At 42.5% G+C, this 21578-nt stretch overlaps 1 protein-coding gene across 1 annotated transcript in view; it reads right to left on the reverse strand.

Annotated features, from left to right (window-relative positions):
* The window catches only part of LOC141051007 (uncharacterized), an 850460-nt gene that overhangs the window by 323180 nt on the left and 505702 nt on the right, over positions 1–21578 (reverse strand). Inside the window, 2 exon segments of the mRNA XM_073547783.1 lie at positions 15216–15306; positions 15495–15592. Coding sequence (XP_073403884.1) covers positions 15216–15306; positions 15495–15592 — 189 coding nt within the window.

The following is a 21578-nucleotide window of genomic DNA, read 5'->3' on the forward strand; positions in this document are numbered from 1 at the left end:
CCATACAGTAACGATAAAAATGAGAACCCTCTCTTCAGCTACCTCACCAGCCCTCCCCTGACTGCACCTATTACCCCTGCATTGTGTGCAGGTGCTCAGCCAGAACCACCCTAGAATGGGTCCCCTTTCAGCAGATAATACTGCCATAGTGTTCTCACATAATACCACCATATAGTTCATACCACCATGTAGATCTCACACAAAACCAGCAGGGTGACAGCAGCACAGAGTATTTCAGGAGAGCAGTATCACACGGGATAGGATTAGATACACGGATCAGCAGACAGCATCACACAAGAGAGTATTAGATACACGGCTCAGCAGTCAGTATGACACGGGAGGATTAGATACACGGCTCAGCAGTCAGTATCACACGGGATAGGATTAGATACACGGCTCAGCAGACAGCATCACACAAGAGAGGATTAGATACACGGCTCAGCAGTCAGTATCACACAGGAGAGGATTAGACACATGGCTCAGCAGTCAGTATCACACAGGATAGGATTAGATACACGGCTCAGCAGTCAGGATCACACAGGAAAGGATCAGATACACGGCTCAGCAGGCAGTATCACACAGGAGAGGATTAGATACACGGCTCAGCAGTCAGGATCACACAGGAAAGGATAAGATACACGGCTCAGCAGTCAGTATCACACAGGATAGGATTAGACACATGGCTCAGCAGACAGTATCACACAGGATAGGATTAGATACACGGCTCAGCAGTCAGTATCACACAGGATAGGATTAGATACCCAGCTCAGCAGTCAGGATCACACAGGAAAGGATTAGATACACGGCTCAGCAGACAGTATCACACAGGATAGGATTAGATACACGGCTCAGCAGGCAGTATCACACCAGACAGTATTACAGATATGCCCACACTGGTGAAACTTCCAGCCCCCCCATACACTAGACAATGGGCTGTATATGTCACTGTCCTCCTCAGACAGCCATAAAAGCTGTTATAAAAGGGAAGGTGTCAGATTACTGGAGATCACTGGGGCTGTGAGTGAGGAGACAGAGCAGAAGAACACAGTAGAGCAGGAAGCACAGGGCCGAGCCTGCAGTAAGCAGGACAGAGGAGCATAGATGAAAGTCACCCGCACTCACCACTCTCCATCCTCCGGCTCCAGTGAGCGCTTCTCTCCTCTGCTGACCACCTTCTCCATATCTACAGCCTCTCCTCACAACACAGGACCTGTTATGCCACAAGTGGCCTGTGATAGAGGGTAAGTGGAGCTCAGCAGATAGCACTGGGCTACAGTAAAATGGCGCCCAGCCACACCTACAGCAGTGAATGGTGCAGCCCACAGGGGCGTGCCCAGTTCACTGCTAATGAGGCTGCATGGTGGGGTCGGGAGCCGACCCGCAGTCTCCTATGTCCAGGGACGGCCATATTTGCAGACTGTATGAGTCCTCCACAGATCTGCAAATCAAGATGGCAGCGCCCAGTGGCTACATTAAAACATTATTACAAACAAACCATAAATCCTGGTTAGTACAACATTTGCTGAAACAACATGTTTTGTTACTATTTTTTTGCAAATTATATAAAATTGCGGCACCTTCCCTTTAAGTGTGAAGTTACTAGCCCATGCCCTTAAAATGTGCAATGCCGAATGGACAGTTCCTTAGGTTGCAGAGGAACTGTTCCTCTATAGAGGATTGCTGCAACAAAGCTACTGACCTAAAGAAAAGGTTTACAAATCGAGGGTATTGTTTGAAAATGCCAGTCAATTGAGATGCATCGAACACCTTGCCTCGGGTGGAACGCATTTGCGTTGGGACAAAGGGATCTGACAGACAACCATCAAGACTTAGATAAGCGATCTCCTGGATACATGTTTATTCAACGTCACGAATCTGCCAAGATGATTGAATATGCATGCACAAGTGCACTTTGAATCGCTACATCAACAATTAATTAATATAAAGTTACTGTGTGATATTTTTAGTGAGTATAAACTAGCTCACAAAAAGGTATGCTTGGAAACCATTATATAGTTGGGTCCATATATATTTATTTGGACAGAGACAACATTTTTCTAATTTTGGTTCTAGACATTACCACAATGAATTTTAAACAAAACAATTCAGATGCAGTTGAAGTTCAGACTTTCAGCTTTCATTTGAGGGTATCCACATTATAATTGGATGAAGGGTTTAGGAGTTTCAGCTCCTTAACATGTGCCACCCTGTTTTTAAAGGGACCAAAAGTAATTGGACAATTGACTCCAAGGCTATTTCATGGACAGGTGTGGGCAATCCCTTCGTTATGTCATTCTCAATTAACCCCTTAGCGACCGCTGATACGCCTTTTAACGGCGGTATTTAACTGTACTAAAACCACAGCGCTGTGGAGAAAGTGAATAGCGCCCCCAGTGTCAGATTTTCTCCGGGGTCTCGACTGCCGGGAGTAGCCGAGACCCCAGAGAACATGAAATCGGTCGGTTTTTACCGACCCCGCTTTTGCGATCGCCGTTATTAACCAAAAAAAAAAAACGCGATTTTACATTTAATCTCTCTTTCCTCTGATGTGATCGCACATCAGAGGAGAGAGAAAGAGGGTCCCCAATCCCCCCCCCCCCGGTACCTCTCCGTGGTCCAGGGTCCCCTCCCGGTGGTCCTGCGTCCCGCCGACATCCTCCGGTGGGCGCCGCCATCTTGGATCCGGGGAAAATAGCGGGCGGATGCGCAGTGCGCCCGCCGGGAATCTGCCAGCTCCGGCTGGCAGATTCCATTCATTCATTTTGATCACGATGATAAACTATCATCGTGATCAAAATAAACTAATAAACTAAATAGTACATAATCCCCCCCTTTATCACCCTCTTAGTTAGGCCAACATAACAAAATGAAGAAAATATATATTTTTTCAGTTTTCCATTAGGGTTAGGCTATGTGCACACGTACCGGAACTCTCGCGGAAATTACCGCGAGAATTCCGGAATTCCATTCCGCGGGAAAATCGCATTTTAAATTCCCGCGATTTTCCCGCAGAAAAACTAGCATTTTGCAAGCGTAATTAGCTTGCAAAATGCTAGCGTTTTCCAAGCGATCTGTAGCATCGCTTGGAGAACTGACTGACAGGTTGGTCACACTCGTCAAACATAGTGTTTGACGAGTGTGACCAACTTTTTACTACTGAGGCCGCCTATGCGGCCTCAGTAGTAAAAGATAGAATGTAAAAAAAAATAAAAAATGGTGTTATTCTCACCTTCCGACGTCCCGCGCATCCGTTCCCAGTAATCCTTTGCGAAAATGCCCGCGATGACGTCCGTTCTCGCGGGATCGTGAGGTCTCGCGGTAATTCGCGATGACGTCGCGCGAATGACCGCGAGACTTCGTGATCCCGCGAGAACGGACGCCATCGCGGGCATTTTCGCAAAGGATTACTGGGAACGAGAGCGTGGAAAGAGGCGGGAATGCTGCGTGGGACGCCGGAAGGTAAGAATAACAATATTTTTTATTTTAAATTCTATTTTTTACAGGGATATGGTACCCAAATCCCGGAGGACAGTCTCCTCTCCTCCGGACCGTGGGTACCATCCGCAATTGTTCTGCTTACTTTCCGCATGGTGTGCACAGCCACATGCGGGAAGTAAGCGGAACAATGCATTCCTATGGGTGCGGGATCGCCACGATTCCGCAAATTAATGAGCATGCTGCGTTTTTTACCGCAAAGCGATTCCGCCGCAGTTAAAACCGCAGCATTAGCACAGCATTGCGGAATCCCATAGGAATGCATGGGATGCTTATTTTTCGCGTTTTCGCGGCAAAATCGCGCTGTTAAAACCGCCGCGGAAATGTGAAAAAAACGCCACGTGTGAACTCAGCCTTAGGGTTAGGGCTAGGCTAGGGTTGGGGTTAGGCTAGGGCTGGAATTAGGGTTAGGGCGAAATAGGATTAGGGTTAGAATTAGGGATTAGGGTTGGGATTAGGGTTAGGGGTGTGTTGGGGTTAGGGTTGGAGCAAGAATTGAAGGGTTTCCACTATTTACCAACTTTGGGGGTCTAAAAAAAAAAAAATCACTTTTGTGGAAATAAAGATTTTATTTTCACGGCTCTGCGTTTACAAACTTCTGTGAAGCGCTTGGGGGTTCAAAGTGCTCACCACACATCTAGATAAGTTCCGTAGGGGGTCTAATTTCCAAAATGGGGTCACTTGTGGGGGGTTTCCACTATTTAGGCCCATCAGGAGCTCTGCAAACGCAACATGACGCCCGCAGACCATTCCATCAAAGTCTGCATTCCAAAATGGCACTCCTTCCCTTCCAAGCTCTCCCATGCGCCCAAACAGTGGTTCCCCTCCACATAAGGGGTATCAGCGTACTCAGGACAAATCGCACAATAACTGTGGGGGTACGATTTCTCCTGTTACCCTTGTAAAAATACAAATTTGGTGGCGAAAAGATCATTTTTGTGGAAAAAAATGGATTTCTTATTTTCACGGCTCTACATTATAAACTTCTGTGAAGCACTTGAAGGTTCAAAGTGCTCACCACACATCTAGTCAAGTTCCTTGGGGGGGTCTAGTTTCCAAAATGGGGTCACTTGTTGGAGGTTTCCACTGTTTAGGCACATTAAGGGCTCTCTGAACGCAACATGGCATCCGATCTCAATTCCAGCCAATTCTGCGTTGAAAAAGTCAAACGGCGCTCCATCCCTTGCGAGCTCTGCCATGTGCTGAAAAAGTGGTTTACCCCCACATATGGGGTATTGGCGTATTCAGGAGAAATTGTACAACAAATTTTGTGGTTGATTTTCTCTTTTAACACTTGTGAAAATAAAAAAAAATTGGTTCTGAAGTAAATTTTTTGCAAAAAAAAAGTTAAATGTTAATTTTTTCCTGTGAAGTACTTAAAAGGTTAATAAACTTCTTGAATGTGGTTTTGAGCACCTTGAGGGGTCTAGTTTTTAGAATGGTGCCACTTTTGGGTATTTTCTGTCATGTACACCCCTCAAAATGACTTTAAATATGATGTGGTCCCTAAAAAAAAAAAAAAATGGTTTTGTAAATTTTGTTGTAAAAATGAGAAATCGCTGGTCAACTTTTAACCCTTATAACTTCCTAACAAAAAAAAATGTTGCTTCCAAAATTGTGGTGATGTAAAGTAGACATGTGGGAAATGTTATTTTTTAAGAAATTTTTGTGACATCTCTCTGATTTAAGGGCATAAAAATGTAAAGTTTTAAAATTGCTAAATTTTCAAAATTTTCGCCATATTTCCGTTTTTTTCATAAATAAACAAGACTTATCGATGAAATTTTACCACTAACATGAAGTACAATATGTCACGAAAAAACAGTCTCAGAATCAGCGGGACCCATTAAAGCGTTCCAGAGTTATAACCTCATAAAGGGACAGTGGTCAGAATTGTAAAAATTGGCCTGGTCATTAAGCTGCAAACTGGCTCTGTCGCTAAGGGGTTAAGCAGATAAAAGGTCTGGAGTTGATTTGAGGTGTGGTGCTTGCATTTGGAAGGTTTTGCTGTGAAGGAAACATGCGGTCAAAGGAGCTCTCCGTGCAGGTGAAACTGTCAAGGTGAAAATATATTTTCTTATATAACTTTTATATTTTTATACTGTGAAACAATAAGTTTTTCCTAATTGCTTGCTAATGCAAATGTAACTGTATTAAAGATGGCTGCCAGTGTTCACTTTCACTTAAATTCAGTGTCTAAAGAGTTAAGTTTCATTTCTCCTAAGTTTCATTTCTCCTAAAAAAAGATAACTCAGGAATGTGAAGAAGGAGTAACCATCGGGAGACGTTTTGACGAATCAGAGAGAGACTGGACACTAGATGTATACTGCATAAACCCCGCCTAGTGCACGCCTTCCCCTAACACTCAATATAGTATTGTGTATTTTTAAATAAAAGCCAGTTGTTGTACTGCTCCTGACAGGTGTGGATGCAGGACATTAGCTAAGATTGAATCAGCTACGTGTCTGAGTCATTCTTAATCGGTACCAGATGTTTTGCTCTCGCACAATGATTTGGAATGACTGGTGAATGAGGATTCATTGTCGTTTACGACCCCGACAATTTGGAGCCCAACGGGGGGCGTGGACAGTGATCCGAGGCTCCTCTGGACCCATGCTTGGATGTCTGTGGATGATACCTGTAGTGGCTGACCTCGAGGACTGATCACCCTCCAAAACACGGTAAGTGAGATCATATACACTGTATGTGTCACACTTGCTAGTGTCTCAGCCGTTATTGGTTTGTCTGTGGTCTCCTTGGGTCTGAGGGGTGACCGGTCGAGTGGTGAGACCGAGTGCGATCCTGTGCCACGCTCTGAACCAGCAACTGAGAGACGTCGCATTCTGCGCGTCCTCGTGTACACCACACCTCCTCCACCGGTCATTGTACTCCATTCAACCACCCTACCCGTGACTATTGTCTAGTAGTGAAGTGGAGTGATAAATTGAGCTAGTTGCAGATTGTGGGGCAACCTAGAGGAAGGGATAGGAGACGCAGCCTCTGTGATATTGTACCAGCTAGGTAATTAAGACGTCCCGAGAAGGGACCACCTGTATTTCTGTGGAGGGCTCTCACTAGGAGACCGCCTCCCGACTGTTGGAATATCGTGGCAGGATAGTCTGTTAATCACTGCTGTTCAAGGTTAGGGAAAGGAAATATTGAGCGCGAGGCTCTTTTCCTAGTACGTCGAACGTGAGGCTCCGTACTGTGGAACATCAGTGTTGATATCGCTACCAGTGGTTTTTCTGCAGAGAACCATAGTATTCTGTAAGAGTCATGCTGCGTATCTTAAAGCAGAAGAAGTCTGTGCCCCACAAGTTAGATGAGGATGCTGTGGAGGTCAAGGCAATAGTAGCGTCACGGGAAGGCAAGAAGGCAGTCAAGAATGTTGAGAGATTGTATAAGCATGTAGGATTGCCCTCGTCAGGGAGATTACAGCCGGCTATGTGGCATAATCTCATAGAGAACAAAAGAGGCATGTTGAAAGATAAAGGATTGTTAGAACAAGCACAAGCTCATCTGCGAGTTGCGCGAGGCTTGAAGAATGAAGGATGGAAAGAGATTGATGGGGAAGAGTCAGGGAAAGATACCTGAAGAAGGAGACCGGTTATGTGATATAATTGAGGATAGATATGGAAGTAGTGCAGCAAAGAACCTGGAAAAAGTATTAATCAAATCCAAAGTGCAAGATAGGCAGGCTGTGTGAATCCTTGTATATATGTCTATGAGAACCTCTGAATAAGATGAGAGATGAGTAATTGAGTAAAAAAAAAAAAAAAAAAAAAAAAAAATCAGTGAATGAGCACGTATGAATGAATCATCACACATCATTTTTGTGTCAAGAGATTTGTGACCTTTCTAGTTGTGGTGGAATCCCGGACAGATGCGTTATAGATATTTCAAATCTACATCTGAGACTGAATGAATTGAGTAATGATATAGTTCGTGTTATATGTGGCATTACATTGTAAAGTTTCCTGAATGCATTTGGCCAGAAAAAGGGCAAGGCATGGTTAATCTCATTATACAGTTATCTGCCCTTACAGTGAAATCCCGTGATTTTGAGTTTCTTTGTAGAAATTGATTTTGATAAGTCTAAAGAACTACAGAATTCTGTGAAGGACGACGCTGCATTCTGATGGGAGGGGTGAAGGATGGAGCTGCGTAGTTTTTCTTCTCCCTTCGCTCTTATCTCTGCTGAGTGTGAGCTGTGCTCAAAATTCTCTGTAATTCTATCCGTAAGGTACAAGCTGAAAGATTTGTGCATTTTAAAGCAACAGTACTTAATTGAAGATTGGAAGTTAAAAGTAAGATATGGTGCCTAATTTAGAAGGGAATTGTAAGTGATTGCTTGGTCATTAATGTGTTTGAACCTGCTTCTAGTTGTGTGATTGATTTGTATAGCAAATTGTGTCAAATTACAAGAGACAGAGAAGGAAGTACAGCAGACATATAAGTGTACCTGGGCAGACTTAGAGAGGTTGGTGAGTTTAAAGGCAGGTGACGCACTAGATCATATAATTAAGACACACAGATGTGACAAAGAATCAGGCTTGGGGCATGGATGATAAATCTGCACGATCTGGGGAGACGTACTGTGAGTCACTAAGACAATGGGCTGCAGTGGAACAATCAGAGCAGTCTGTACTCCTGACTAATGTGACACAGCAAAGAGGAGAGAGAGTAGAGATATACCTTGGACGGTTACAGCTGAAATGGGCAGACATGGGGTACATTTGCATAAATCCACTTGATGTTAGAATACTGGTGGATGCATTCATTGACGGTATGAACAAAGACTTACGAGACGCAGTACAGACAGCCAGACCTGAATGGAGACATGTAGATCCGAAAGACCTCCTTAAGGTAGCTAAAGAAATTGAGCAAACAAGGACAATAAAACGACCTGTCATGTATGCTGGAGCACAAGGAAAAAAGTGGAGACGTAATAGGAAAGGCATGTGAGATGACACTGACGATCCATGCCATACTCCTACAAGTTCAACCAAAACATCTGTCTATGGCCAGACAGCTCCGACTTGAGTGTGCTCTACTAATTCCTGAGTATGTCACTCCTCAAAAGATGTAACGTTCTGAATCCAGCCACCCTCCTGCCTGTGGATTCAGAAAAGGGGGAATTGGTGACCGTATTAGCGAGTGAGGAAGGATACTTTGACATGACGCATGAACATGTCTGCATAGAACTGATGAGTCAGGAGACAGTTGGGTTTGCACACATTCATGAAAAACCTGTTCCTAATGCAGACTTTGAGTTTCTTTTTTGTAGATGGCCCCAGATACCACCAGGATGGACGATTCTACACTGGATATGCAGTAGTATCCTCACATGAGGTAATCCGAGCGGAACCACTCTCTCCTCACATGTCGGCGCAGGAGGCAGAGTTGAAGGCACTCACTGAGGCGTGTAGAGCCGCTGCAGGTAAAGTCGCTAATATTTTCACAGATTCGAAGCCCATTAAAAATGCAGAGCTGGTGAAACAATTGATGGAGGCATTGATGTTACCAGTCCAGGTTGGCATTGTCAAGGTAAAAGCACACACAAAGGTGACTCCGTGGAGGTAGAGGGCAATAGAAGGGCGAACGAGGCTGCTAAAATAGCACAAGGCGGCCTAGAGAGAGCAGTGGACGGTGGCGGGGAGTTAGCGTATTCCAGCCACATTGGGTCTAGATGTCCTGAAATCCCTCCAGCAAAAGGCTGCCCAAACAGAGAAGGTACACCGGGGGAGACTGGGAGCTGAGCTGAACTCAAATGGAGTATGGGAGAATAAGGATAAAATGTGCCCACCAAAGTCCCTGTTCCCAATCATGGCGCAAGCAGCACATGGCCCCAATCACACCTCAAAAAGTCACATGTGTGCCATGGTAGATGCCTTCTGGATCGCTCCTGGCTTCAGTTGCGCAGCCGCGAAACTTGTACAATCATGCCTCATCTGTGCACAGCACAACCCAGGTAAAACAGTAAAAGTCCCTAAGAAAGCGACATCTAGGCCTCTCTACCCGTTTCAGAGACGGCAGATTGACGACATACAGCTACCAAGGTAGGAGTGTATGCAAATATCCTAGTATGTGTAGATCTCTTCTCTGGATGGCCAGAGGCCTACCCGGTGAAAACGGCTACAGCTCGAGCCACTGCAAAGAAACTGGTGATGGAACTAGTACCACGATTCGATGTCCCTGAAACAATTGAATCAGACAGAGATCCAGATAGTGTGGAAGGAACTCACTGTCTACAACCTGGTGATTACGTATATGTCAAGAAACACTCCAGAAAGACCCTTGAACCCCGATATCAAGGACCTTACCAAGTACTCCTAACAACGCCTACTTCTGTTAAGTTGGAAGGACGACCAACCTGGATCCACGCATCACATTGCAAACTAGCCACAGGAATTAACAAAGCATAAGAGTGCATAATGTTTTGGTTTGGTTTTGTTGCATTATCTGTAATAATGGTAGCTGCGTGGGACAATCTAAATTCTCCAATGTCCTTGAATAATAAGTTTATACAACATCATGAAAAATTACTAAATGATTGGTCAAAAGACACTCAGTCTCCAGCAGATTGCTGGATCTGCACACATTCAGCAGTATCAGCCACTAGTATTCCGTTCCTTGTTATTCCTGTGCCACCCGAGGAATTATTTGCCTGGACCAGTTGTTCTGATACACTTGCTAATAATGCCACAAATAATGTGAAGTTATGGAACACAACTGTTGGTATACCTATTGTGGGATGGGTAGGATACCCTTGGTGGCAGGGTAATCTTTCAGGAAGTAACACATACCTTCAATATCTGGCATATAAAGGGGGGGCTTGGGTACCCAGGAATAGAACTCGGTTAACCTACCTGGGGCAAATTCCAATGTATGGCCTACAACTTAGTTTTAATGTAACTTCCCACTCTACTGATGCCTTCAAACCAATACTGCTAGAAAGAAGGTTGCATAATACGTCCTGGGAGTATTCCAATTTATTTCCCCAGGGCAATAATGAAACTTGTTTTAATATTTCAGGTAATATACCTTGCAACGAGTTATCTGGATATGAGAAAGGAACTCCCACCTGTGGAAATCCCGATGTAGGGTATTGTAGCCCTTTAGGACAACTTCCAAATTGGTGTATGCTTCAGAATGTATCTGCGTTCATAGATTTAGTTCATAGACTGGTATTACAACATTCAGCCCTATGGGACCTACCTAGTGACATGTTCTGGGTATGTGGAGACAATGCATATAAATGGTTGCCAGTAGGGGTAAAAGGTGCTTGTACTCTGGGTCGTTTGACTCCAGCTACCTTTGTTATTCCGAATGACCAGTTGAATACTCAGAGCATACCTAAACACCACTGCCTGTGTCATGAATTTGTTGAAAGGTTTGAAGCCCACTGATTGCCCAGATTATGTCCCACTAATTCATAAGGAACCCAAACTAAAGGTCCCAGGAGAAGTAACTGTATTAGCTGACAATTACACCTGCTATAATTCCCACGACACCACAGGTACACCAGTAGGGATCTTCGAGACAGGTTTCTGCAAAGAGAATAGTTCTCTAGATACTGACTTGTTAATCAAACATACACAATATATGTATGACATTTATTGGTTATGTGGAGATGGTAAGCTCCGTCCTAGGTTGCCAAATGCCTGGACAGGCCAATGCACCCTTGTTAAACTAGCTATGCAGTTCAAGATTCTACCCTGGGATCCAAAGATACCTGATGAACCTACCAGGAAAAGGAGAAGCCTCGATCAGCTCCATATGAGTTATGAAGAAGATCCACTAGTATATATTGATGCTATTGGAGTGCCAAGGGGGGTGCCTGACCAATTTAAAGCCCAGAACCAGATCTATGCTGGCTTTGCTTCTATAATCCCACAGGTGCAGATTAATAAAAATGTTGAATGGATCAATTACATATATTACAGTGAACAAAGGTTTGTCAATTTCAGCCAAGATGCCTTCCAAGGTATAGTTGAAGAATTGGGCCCTAACACTAGAATGACACTCCAAAATCGACTAGCCCTTGATATGATATTAGCTGAGAAAGGAGGAGTTTGTGGGATGGTGGGAGAGGAGTGTTGTACCTATATCCCTCAGAACTCTGGAGTGAATGGAAAAACCATGATAGCCCTTAAAAAGATAACTGGGTTAGCAGCATTGAAAACTAATGCTGGAGTAGACACATCTTTCTTTTCCGGCTGGTTGGGTGGACTCAAGGGATTCCTTCAACAAGCTTGTATAGTACTGATTGCCCTCCTTGTAATTGGATCAATAACTCTTTGTTGTGTTATTCCCTTGTATAAAAAGGTTATTGCCAAAGCAACTCCGACTGGCACCTTCCTCAATCAAGAAGTAGACCCACCAGAGTACGATGGTACTGATCTAGGGGAGATCCCTAAGTATATTCCCCTCAAGAGAGTAGACAAAACCCCCCATTCTCAGATGATGTTGAGAGACTTAGTTTAGGGACAGCGGGAGAACTCCATGTGAGGTTAGTGAAGGGTTCAGCTGCCTGGAGGCCTCTCGCTAGGGGAGAGCTTCTGAGGTGTCTGGATGAAGAAATCCACCTCCCCTTTTCCCATCACATGGACAGTCTCGAAGGATCTTTCATTAAGGGAAAAACTTAGTGTTTAGGGGGGATTGTCAAGGTGAAAATATATTTTCTTATATAACTTTTATATTTTTATACTGTGAAACAATAAGTTTTTCCTAATTGCTTGCTAATGCAAATGTAACTGTATTAAAGATGGCTGCCAGTGTTCACTTTCACTTAAATTCAGTGTCTAAAGAGTTAAGTTTCATTTCTCCTAAGTTTCATTTCTCCTAAAAAAAGATAACTCAGGAATGTGAAGAAGGAGTAACCATCGGGAGACGTTTTGACGAATCAGAGAGAGACTGGACACTAGATGTATACTGCATAAACCCCGCCTAGTGCACGCCTTCCCCTAACACTCAATATAGTATTGTGTATTTTTAAATAAAAGCCAGTTGTTGTACTGCTCCTGACAGGTGTGGATGCAGGACATTAGCTAAGATTGAATCAGCTACGTGTCTGAGTCATTCTTAATCGGTACCAGATGTTTTGCTCTCGCACAATGATTTGGAATGACTGGTGAATGAGGATTCATTGTCGTTTACGACCCCGACAAAACAAGCCATCCTTAAGCTGCAAAAACAGAAAAAACCCATCCGAAAAATTGCTACAACATTAGGAGTGGCAAAATCTACAGTTTGGTACATCCTGAGAAAGAAAGAAAGCACTGGTAAACTCATCAATGCAAAAAGACCTGGGCGCCCACGGAAGACAACAGTGGTGGATGATCGCAGAATAATCTCCATGGTGAAGAGAAACCCCTTCAGAACAGCCAACAAAGTGAACGACACTCTCCAGGAGGTAGGCGTATCAATATCCAAATCTACCATAAAGGGAAGACTGCATGAAAGTAAATACAGAGGGTTCACTGCAAGGTACAAGCCACTCATAAGCATCAAGAATAAAAAGACTAGACTGGACTTTGCTAAAAAAAACATCTAAAAAACCCAGCACAGTTCTGGAAGAACATTCTTTGGACAGATGAAACCAAGATCAACCTCTACCAGAATGATGGAAAGAGAAAAGTATGGCCAAGGCGTGGTACAGCTCATGATCCAAAGCATACCACATCATCTGTAAAACACGGCGGATGCATTGTGATGGCTTGGGCATGCATGGCTGCCAGTGGCACTGGGTCACTAGTGTTTATTGATGATGTGACACAGGACAGAAGCAGCTGAATGAATTCTGAGGTATTCAGAGCCATACTGTGCGCTTAGCTCCAGCCAAACGCAGCCAAACTGAGTGGTCGTCGTTTTTATACTACAGATGGACAATCACCCAAAACATAAAGCCAAAGCAACCCAGGAGTTTATTAAAGCAAAGAAGTGGAATATTCTTGTCACCTGATCTCAACCCAATTGAGCATGCATTTCACTTGTTAAAGACTAAACTTCAGACAGAAAGGCCCACAAACAAACAGCAACTGAAAACCACCGCAGTGAAGGCCTGGCAGAGCATCAAAAAGGAGGAAACACAGCGTCTGGTGATGTCCATGAGTTCAAGACTTCAGGCAGTCATTGCCAACAAAGGGTTTTCAACCAAGTACTAGAAATGAACATTTTATTTACAATTATTTAATCTGTCCAATTACTTTAGGTCCCTTTAAAAACAGGGTGGCACATGTTAAGGAGCTGAAACTCCTAAACCCTTCATCCAATTTTAATGTGGATACCCTCAAAAGAAAGCTGAAAGTCTGAACTTCAACTGCATCTGAATTGTTTTGTTTAAAATTCATTGTGGTAATGTCTAGAACCAAAATTAGAAAAATGTCTCTGTCCAAATATATATGGACCTAACTGTATACCCGCCAATTGTTTGCAATTTGAGTTGCTAAGAGTCCTAGAATAAAAAATCTAGCACCATGTTGAATGTTTAGGGTGCCAACCTTCATGGAAAAGCAATTCAAATATACTTTTTAGTGAATTACATTAAAAATTACTTAAGGGTTTTTTCGGTTGGTTCTTAATACATCCCATTAGCAAAGTATATTTGCTTCCATTACATCTTATGTTTTGTTGTATGTGAGGCAGAGGATCACCTTTGGAGGCCCCAGGAAATAGGCATAGTATGGAAGGTGGGTGAAAGACTTTTCAAGGTAGTTGGGATTAATGCACATACTCCCCTTTCTGGCACAATTACATTTTTAATTACCTACATTTCAGAACACCCAAATGAGTGCACAAATGGGTCCAAGACCATGGAACTTGCGTGCCTTTTCCGTGTCGGAGCTGGCGCTTAACGCTCCCACCTGATATCCACCTTTTATTCAATACTCCTCACTAATTCTAGGAAATCTTCCCTTGTTCTTCTAAAGCGGTGGTCCAAAACTAAAATGTATTTTAATCAAATATATTTATCTTTTTAACGTCATAATCCAATTTGTTTTATTTAAATATTCTTCAGTTAAAAAGTCCCTATCTTTCCCTCATTACTCTTCTTTTTTTTTACTGCTCTGTGTGATGACACTTGATTTGAGAATCCCAGTGCATGCTGGGATAATTAAAAAGAGCCATATCATCAGGCAGAGGCTGCGGACTCCAGACTTGTAGTTAAGACCAGACAGCCCATTTAACTTATAAAATAAGGTCAACTGTAAGATGATCCTGTATCGCACTATTATGACAAGAACCCCTAGAGCTTTACATATTTGAAACTGCACAGTAAATTTAAGAACATTATAGGGTGAATCAGCTAGGGAGGATGGGTCCTTACTTGTACCCCTGTCTGTAGTACCATGTCGAAAATGTTATTGTCTGATGACAATTTGAGTATGTCCGGACAGTATCAGAAAAGGTTAAAGCAAAACGATATTTCCCAGAAATTATCTCCTTTGGATCAATGTTAACAACAGACCCAAATACTTTCTTAAAGTTCTTGCATTGTTTGTACCAGTGGAAAGGCAGAAAGCTTGGACATATTTTATCCTTTTTCTTAGTTCATGTACATTCAACTGTTGAAAAGGCTTTAGCAGAACTCTCCTAGAAAAAATCCCTCCCCAATTTTGGAATTAGTTTTCAGGGATTTAGACATACTACTGAGACAAAATGGCTTCTACGTCAAAGTAGAATCTACAACTTCTCAACATTTATTGGTTACTACTCACCCAAGTCATCATCTGTAATAATCTCCACTTTAAACCAGTCATCACCCCTCATGTATGTCTCTGTAGTATTGATATTTTTCAAATCTTTATCCTGTAACAAAGTCACAGACAGATGGAGAAGTCACATCTATGATCAGCTCTAATCCTGCCATCTCCACCGTTCTCATTACACAAATATAAAACATATAATACTGGTGGATAAAACAAGACTGAGCACAAGACCTTCACAGCCTTCTACACATCATAGGGGAGATCTCATGACACCTTCTCTCCATCTACCTGATGATCCTGAGGAACATTGGGATCTTCTTGTTTATAGTCCTGTGGAAGAAGAGGACGGGGACATCTCTCTGGTGTTGTCCTCTCACTGGATAGAACTGCAAAAAACACATACAGGGACTGAACTCATTCCTTACATACAGAGAATTACAAGTCATGTGTATTTAGTTGGGTCATTCCATATCAATTGATCCAAATATGAATATTTTTCTTACCTGACGTCTGTAGATTTTTTTTTTTTTTTTTTTTTTATGAAGTACAACTTTAGTTAATTACAGATTAAAAGTTTTGAATTTTTTTCTTCATCAGTTAATTTTTTTTTAGACTTCAAAAGTTTTGAAAAAGAACGAATTTTGGCCTGGTATGGCTTTACATTTTTTATCATATCTCAGGCTAGAATTAAGATAAAGAGGTGGGAGATGCATGTCACAAGACTATGGTTCTTTATTATTTTGTTTTGGAGAAATTTTATTCAAAATTTTGATGCGCAATTGCGAAAAAAAACGTATGTTTTAAAACTGTGAAAAAATGCATGCGTGTCACTTGTGTTCTTGTTTATATTTGTACAGGGATTCAACTTGGGACCTATCAAATTTATATTTTTTTTTTTTTAAGCTTTGGATCATCTGATTTTATGTTTGTGAGTTTCTTCCTTTTTTCTTTTCAAATTACAACTTATTGAATTCAACATTTATATGCAACAATAAAGAAACACAAAAAACAAATACAGTAAGTGCCAGAATAAATATATCTTAATCATCACACAACATGCTCAGCATTTTCAACCTGAATGCATTGAACAAACCAAAAGAAAAAAAAGTCATCATATCCTCAAGTGTGATTTTCTCAATACAGTCTTATCCTAAAAAACAAGATTAAAAGAACCAATATTTTTACCACCTAGTTATACATGTAACAATTCATCACTAAACATGTCATTTATGAAGTGTTTAAGAAGAATAGTTCAGTAGTTAAATCCTCGTTCTATAAAATATGAACTAATCAAACAATTAATAGTACATTTTTAAACTGGCCTTTTATCAATTTGTCCCTTCTAGTGGGTGAAATGTAATCTTGTCCAGAAGCACTTACTAGCAATGGCCATTTCCTTTTGTGTCAAAGAGTCATGATGTTCGGCTCCACCTGAGTTAATATCTGATTTTTGTTAACTTTTAAGATGTCTGGTTTTCTTGGATACATAAAGGATGGCGTTGGGCCAGAAGGATGCAAAAAAGTCACTTCTACTTAATTTTCACAATTTTTGGAGAGTACAGTAGCCAGCCACCAGTGCCGATCATATTCACAGGTCACATAACCAGTTATGTCATCCATTGCCAATCTTGTGCCGCCTTCTACCACTTCATGGACTTCACGGTCTTTGCTGAATGAAAAAAATCCTTGTTTTTACTTCTGTTTCACTACATGGAATGACAGTGTGGTATTGCTGAGTCCCTTTTATGGGTTCTGCTTCCTGTAACCGATGTTTTAATAAACTCTCCTCCTCTTCGTAGTCCTGGTTTGTACAATACGAGGGGTGATCCAAAAGTAATGATAATCGGTTATTTCTATTGCACACAGAAATTAAAATAAAATGTTTTCTTCTCTGTTAAGTACCCACTAGTCCAGGAAAAAAATAAATCACTTAAATGGGCCACGATTCCCGGGAGCTACATTCATTTGAATATGAACTGCCAAGGATTGAACATCAAAATGGAAAAAAACGAGCACAGAGCTGTCATCAAATACCTCTGCTTGGAAAAAATGTCTACCAAAGACATACACAGCGACTTGGTGGAAACATTGGGGGGACTCTTCTCCTCCATATTCCACAGTTGCACGCTGGGCCAAGGTATTTAAGCTGGGAAGAACATCGACGGAAGATGAACATAGCGAAGGACGCCCATCCACGTCCCTCAATGAAGAAAATGTGAAAAAAGTTGAAGAAGTTGTGTTGGCAGATCGAAGAGTGACTATCAGGCACGTAGCTGAGGTCACAGGGATCTCATATGGCAGTATTCAAAGAATCCTTGCAAAAGAATTGCATATGAGGAAGGTCTCTGTGCGTTGGGTGCCAAAAATGTTAACCGACGAGCAAAAGATGAAATGAGTTGACATTTCAATAGCAAATCTCGAAAAGTTCCAAGCAGACAAGGAGAATTTTTTGTCACGTTTTTTGACCATGGATGAGACCTGGATCCACCACTTTGATCCCGAAACTAAAACAACAATCGATGACATGGAAACGAGCCGACGCCGAAGAAATTCAAAGTGTCAAGCTCAGCAGGGAAGGTTATGGCGTCCGTTTTTTGGGACGCAGAAGGAATTATGGTGGACTATTTGCAGAAGGGAGCCACTATTACTGGCTCCTACTACGCAGAACAAATAAGAAGATTGTGGGAGGCTATCAAGGAGAAAAGGAGCGGCAAACTGCGGGCTGGAGTGGTTTCACCAAGATAACGCACCGGCTCACAAAGCTGCAGTTGCCATGGCTACCATTCAAGAAGCGGGCTTTGAATTGGTGGAACACCCCCCCCTATTCGCCAGATCTAGCCCCCAGTGACTTCGTTCTCTTTCCTCGGCTCAAGGAACACCTCCGGGGCAAGAAATTTGACGACAATAGCAACGTGATAACCGCTGTTGGGGAGTTTTTTGAGGGTCAAGATCAAGAATTTTTTTCGAAGGGAATTCTAAGTTTAGAAAAGAGATGGACTAAATGTATAGACTTGTTAGGAGACTATGTAGAAAAATAAAAATTTTTTATTTACTATATTCATTGTGTTTATTATTGATTATCATTACTTTTGGATCGCCTCTCGTACATGAACTGGATGTTAAGAATATTTTTCCCACTCCATTTAAAAAGTTGCATGGGTGTGCAGAAGAGTCATCCGAGAAGTAGTAGACCTTGCTAAAACTTGGTAGGATGTCCGTTTTTATCACTGAAATCAATTTTTTTTTGGAACAAATGAACAGCTATTGAATCATGAAGTAAGCACTCAGATATCATAACTACACTTTTGTACTTTATTTCTCCATTCTCACTGTAATAGATTGCAAAGGGTGCACAGTTGCTTGTTCATTGTTCCAGTGAAATGACTGTGCTTCATCCTGAACAACAAAGGAATAGTTCTCTGAAAAGTCTAAGCTTATTACTGTCTCATGTTGTTTGATGCTTTCTTTGAGGTGACTGTAGTAGTCATACTGTTGGCGAGCTATAAATGAGTGTTTAAGGACTGTTAAACACTCAGCTGTTCACAAAATTATTCTATAAAATGTTCTGCACTTTTAAAAACAGTGTCTAAAGTACCCCTACCAACAGATATCCACTGTTTATAAGTTATATTATCTACCATAGCCTCTTCAAAATAATTTAATATTTTTTCTTTGAGAGCCAATACTGAAGGACATTTTTGCAAATATTGAGGTAACAACTCCAACTCTTTTCTGGACACAATATTTGAGATAGACATACTTTGTAATCGCCAAGATTGGACTCGCCAATCTGAACATCTTTCAGCTTACCCCCTTCAATCATGAGCTTAGTGTTCTGGTGTGTTGTACATATGCATACTGGGTGTGTACCACTACCACCAGCCAGGACACAATTCTTCGGTCGCAGTTAAGCAAATTTTGAAAATCCTACAGGATGGTGGGGAAGGAGACAGTAGGTTGGTGGGTTGCAGCAGTTCCGGTGTTGGTTGAGGTGATATCACGGGTAGTGGTGAGAGAGAAGGAGGTAGCGGGATCATTGCAGGCTTTCTTGAAGAAGTGGGTTTTCAGGTTCGATCTGAAGGATCCAAATGTGGTTGATAGCCGGACTTGTTGGGGCAAAGAATTCCAGAGAATAGGGGCTATTCGGGAGAAGTCTTGGAGGCGGTTGGGAGAAGAGCGAATAAGTGTGGAGGAGAGAAGGAGTTCTTGGGAGGACCGGAGATTACGTGAGGGAAGGTATGAGGAGATTAGTTGAGAGACATATGGGGGAGACAGGTTATAAGATGGCCTTGTAGGTCAGTATTAATTTGAAATGGATACGCTAAGGGAATGGGAGCCAGTGAAGAGATTCAGAGGGGAGAAGCGGAGGAGAGAGATGAATTAGTCGGGCGGCAGAGTTAAGGATGGACTGGAGAGGTGCGAAGGTGTTAGCAGGGAGACCACAGAAAAGGATGTTGCAGTAGTCGAGGCAGGAGATGATGAGGGCATGCACAAGCATTTTAGTAGATTGAGGGTTGAGGAAAGGACGGATTCTGGAAATATTTTTTGAGCTGGACGCGACAGGAGGTAGAAAGAGCTTGGATGTGCGGTTTGAAGGACAGGGCAGAGTCAAAGGTTACTCCGAGGCAGTGGACTTCTGGTACTTGGGAAAGTGTGATGTCATTGTTATAGCTAGGTCGGGTATGGAAGATCTGTGAGATGGAGAAAGATGAGGAGTTCAGATTTGTCTACATTGAGTTTGAGGAAGCGAGAGGAGAAGGAGGATATGGCTGATAGACACTCTGGGATTCCGGACAGCAGAGAGGTGATGTCTGGGCCAGAGAGGTAGATCTGAGTGTCATCAGCATAAAGGTGGTAGTGGAATCCGTGGGACTTTATGAGTTGCCCCAGACCAAGTGTATAGATTGAGAAGAGGAGGGGTCCTAAAACAGAGCCTTGGGGGACTCCAACAGAGAGAGGGTGGGATGAGGAGGTGGTGTGGGAGTGGGAGACGCTGAATGTGCGGTTGGAAAGGTATGAGGAGATCCAGGATAGGGCAAGGCCTTTGATGCCGAAGGAGGAGAGTATCTGTAGTAGGAGGCAGTGGTCAACTGTGTCAAATGCAGAGGACAGGTCTAGAAGCAGGAGTATAGAGTATTGTCCATTTGATTTAGCTGTAAGTAGGTCGTTAGTAATTTTGGTCAGGGCTGTCTCAATGGAGTGAAGGGGGCGGAAACCAGATTGTAGATTGTCAAAGAGCAAGTTAGATGATAGGTGGGAGGAAAGTTCAGCGTGGATTTGCTGTTCCAGGAGTTTGGAAGCGAATGGAAGCAATGATATTGGGCGATAGCTGGGCATAGCGGTTGGGTCGAGGGTTGGCTTTTTAAGGATAGGCTTGATTGTGGCATGCTTGAAAGCAGAAGGGAAGGTACCAGACGTTAGTGATAGGTTGAAGAGGTGGGTTAGGGATGGGATAAGTGTGGTGGTGAGGAGGTGGGATGGGGTCAAGTGCACAGGTTGTGAGGTGCGATTTGGAGAAGAGGCGATTAAGCTCCCCTTCAGTGATGTTGGAGAGTGAGGTTATGTGACTTTCTAATTTTTTTGGCAATAACCTGGATAATGGATATTTTTTTGCAATGGGCAATTCTTCGATGTTAGAAAGTGATTTAATCAAATACTCTATTGTTAAATCAGGATTTATAAAATCCTCTGTGTTGGAAGTTACAGGTTCTTCAAAATTTTCTGCCTGCAGAGTATTTTTCTCATTTGCAAGTTGCTTTCAAAAAACTGTCACAAATTTTCATGCCTGCATTGATTGATGGATTCATTTATATGAAACATCCAATCTTGTACCGGCCTAAGATTTTTTCTTGTTGTGTGTCCAGTTTTTTCAAAAGGATTGCAACAGCAGATATTATAAAATGCTATTCCATGAGAAGTAGCAGCCATTGCTGTGTGAGAAAAATACAGTTAATATTAAGGAAGATGGGTAATAAAAAAAGCGAATTACTTACTGGTAATACTCTTTTATAAAGCCACGACAGCACCCATAGAGAGGGGATCCGCCCCTAGGAACAGGAAACCTACAGAGAGATAAAAGGGGTGGTCCCCCTCGCTCCCTCAGTTGGATTACAGAGACCAAGCGGAACCGCCACATATGTTTTAGTTAATTTGTCCAGCAAGCGATTTTAGCATAAACATACTTATAATTTTCGCTATATACATTTCATATATTTATATAGCACAATGAAAGAAAAAAGGATGGCACTCACCGTTACCAAAAGTAGAAGTCTTCATTTCATGGATAAAAATGCAAGGGCTCGGGAGCAATGCAGAGAGTGCGGACAACGGCCGTTTCGCGCTCCTGCGCTTCAACGGGTCCTAATCAGTTTA

This window comes from Dendrobates tinctorius, unplaced genomic scaffold (assembly GCF_039654945.1).
Source record: "Dendrobates tinctorius isolate UK_male_01 unplaced genomic scaffold, ASM3965494v1 ptg000155l, whole genome shotgun sequence".
NCBI lineage: Eukaryota > Metazoa > Chordata > Amphibia > Anura > Dendrobatidae > Dendrobates > Dendrobates tinctorius.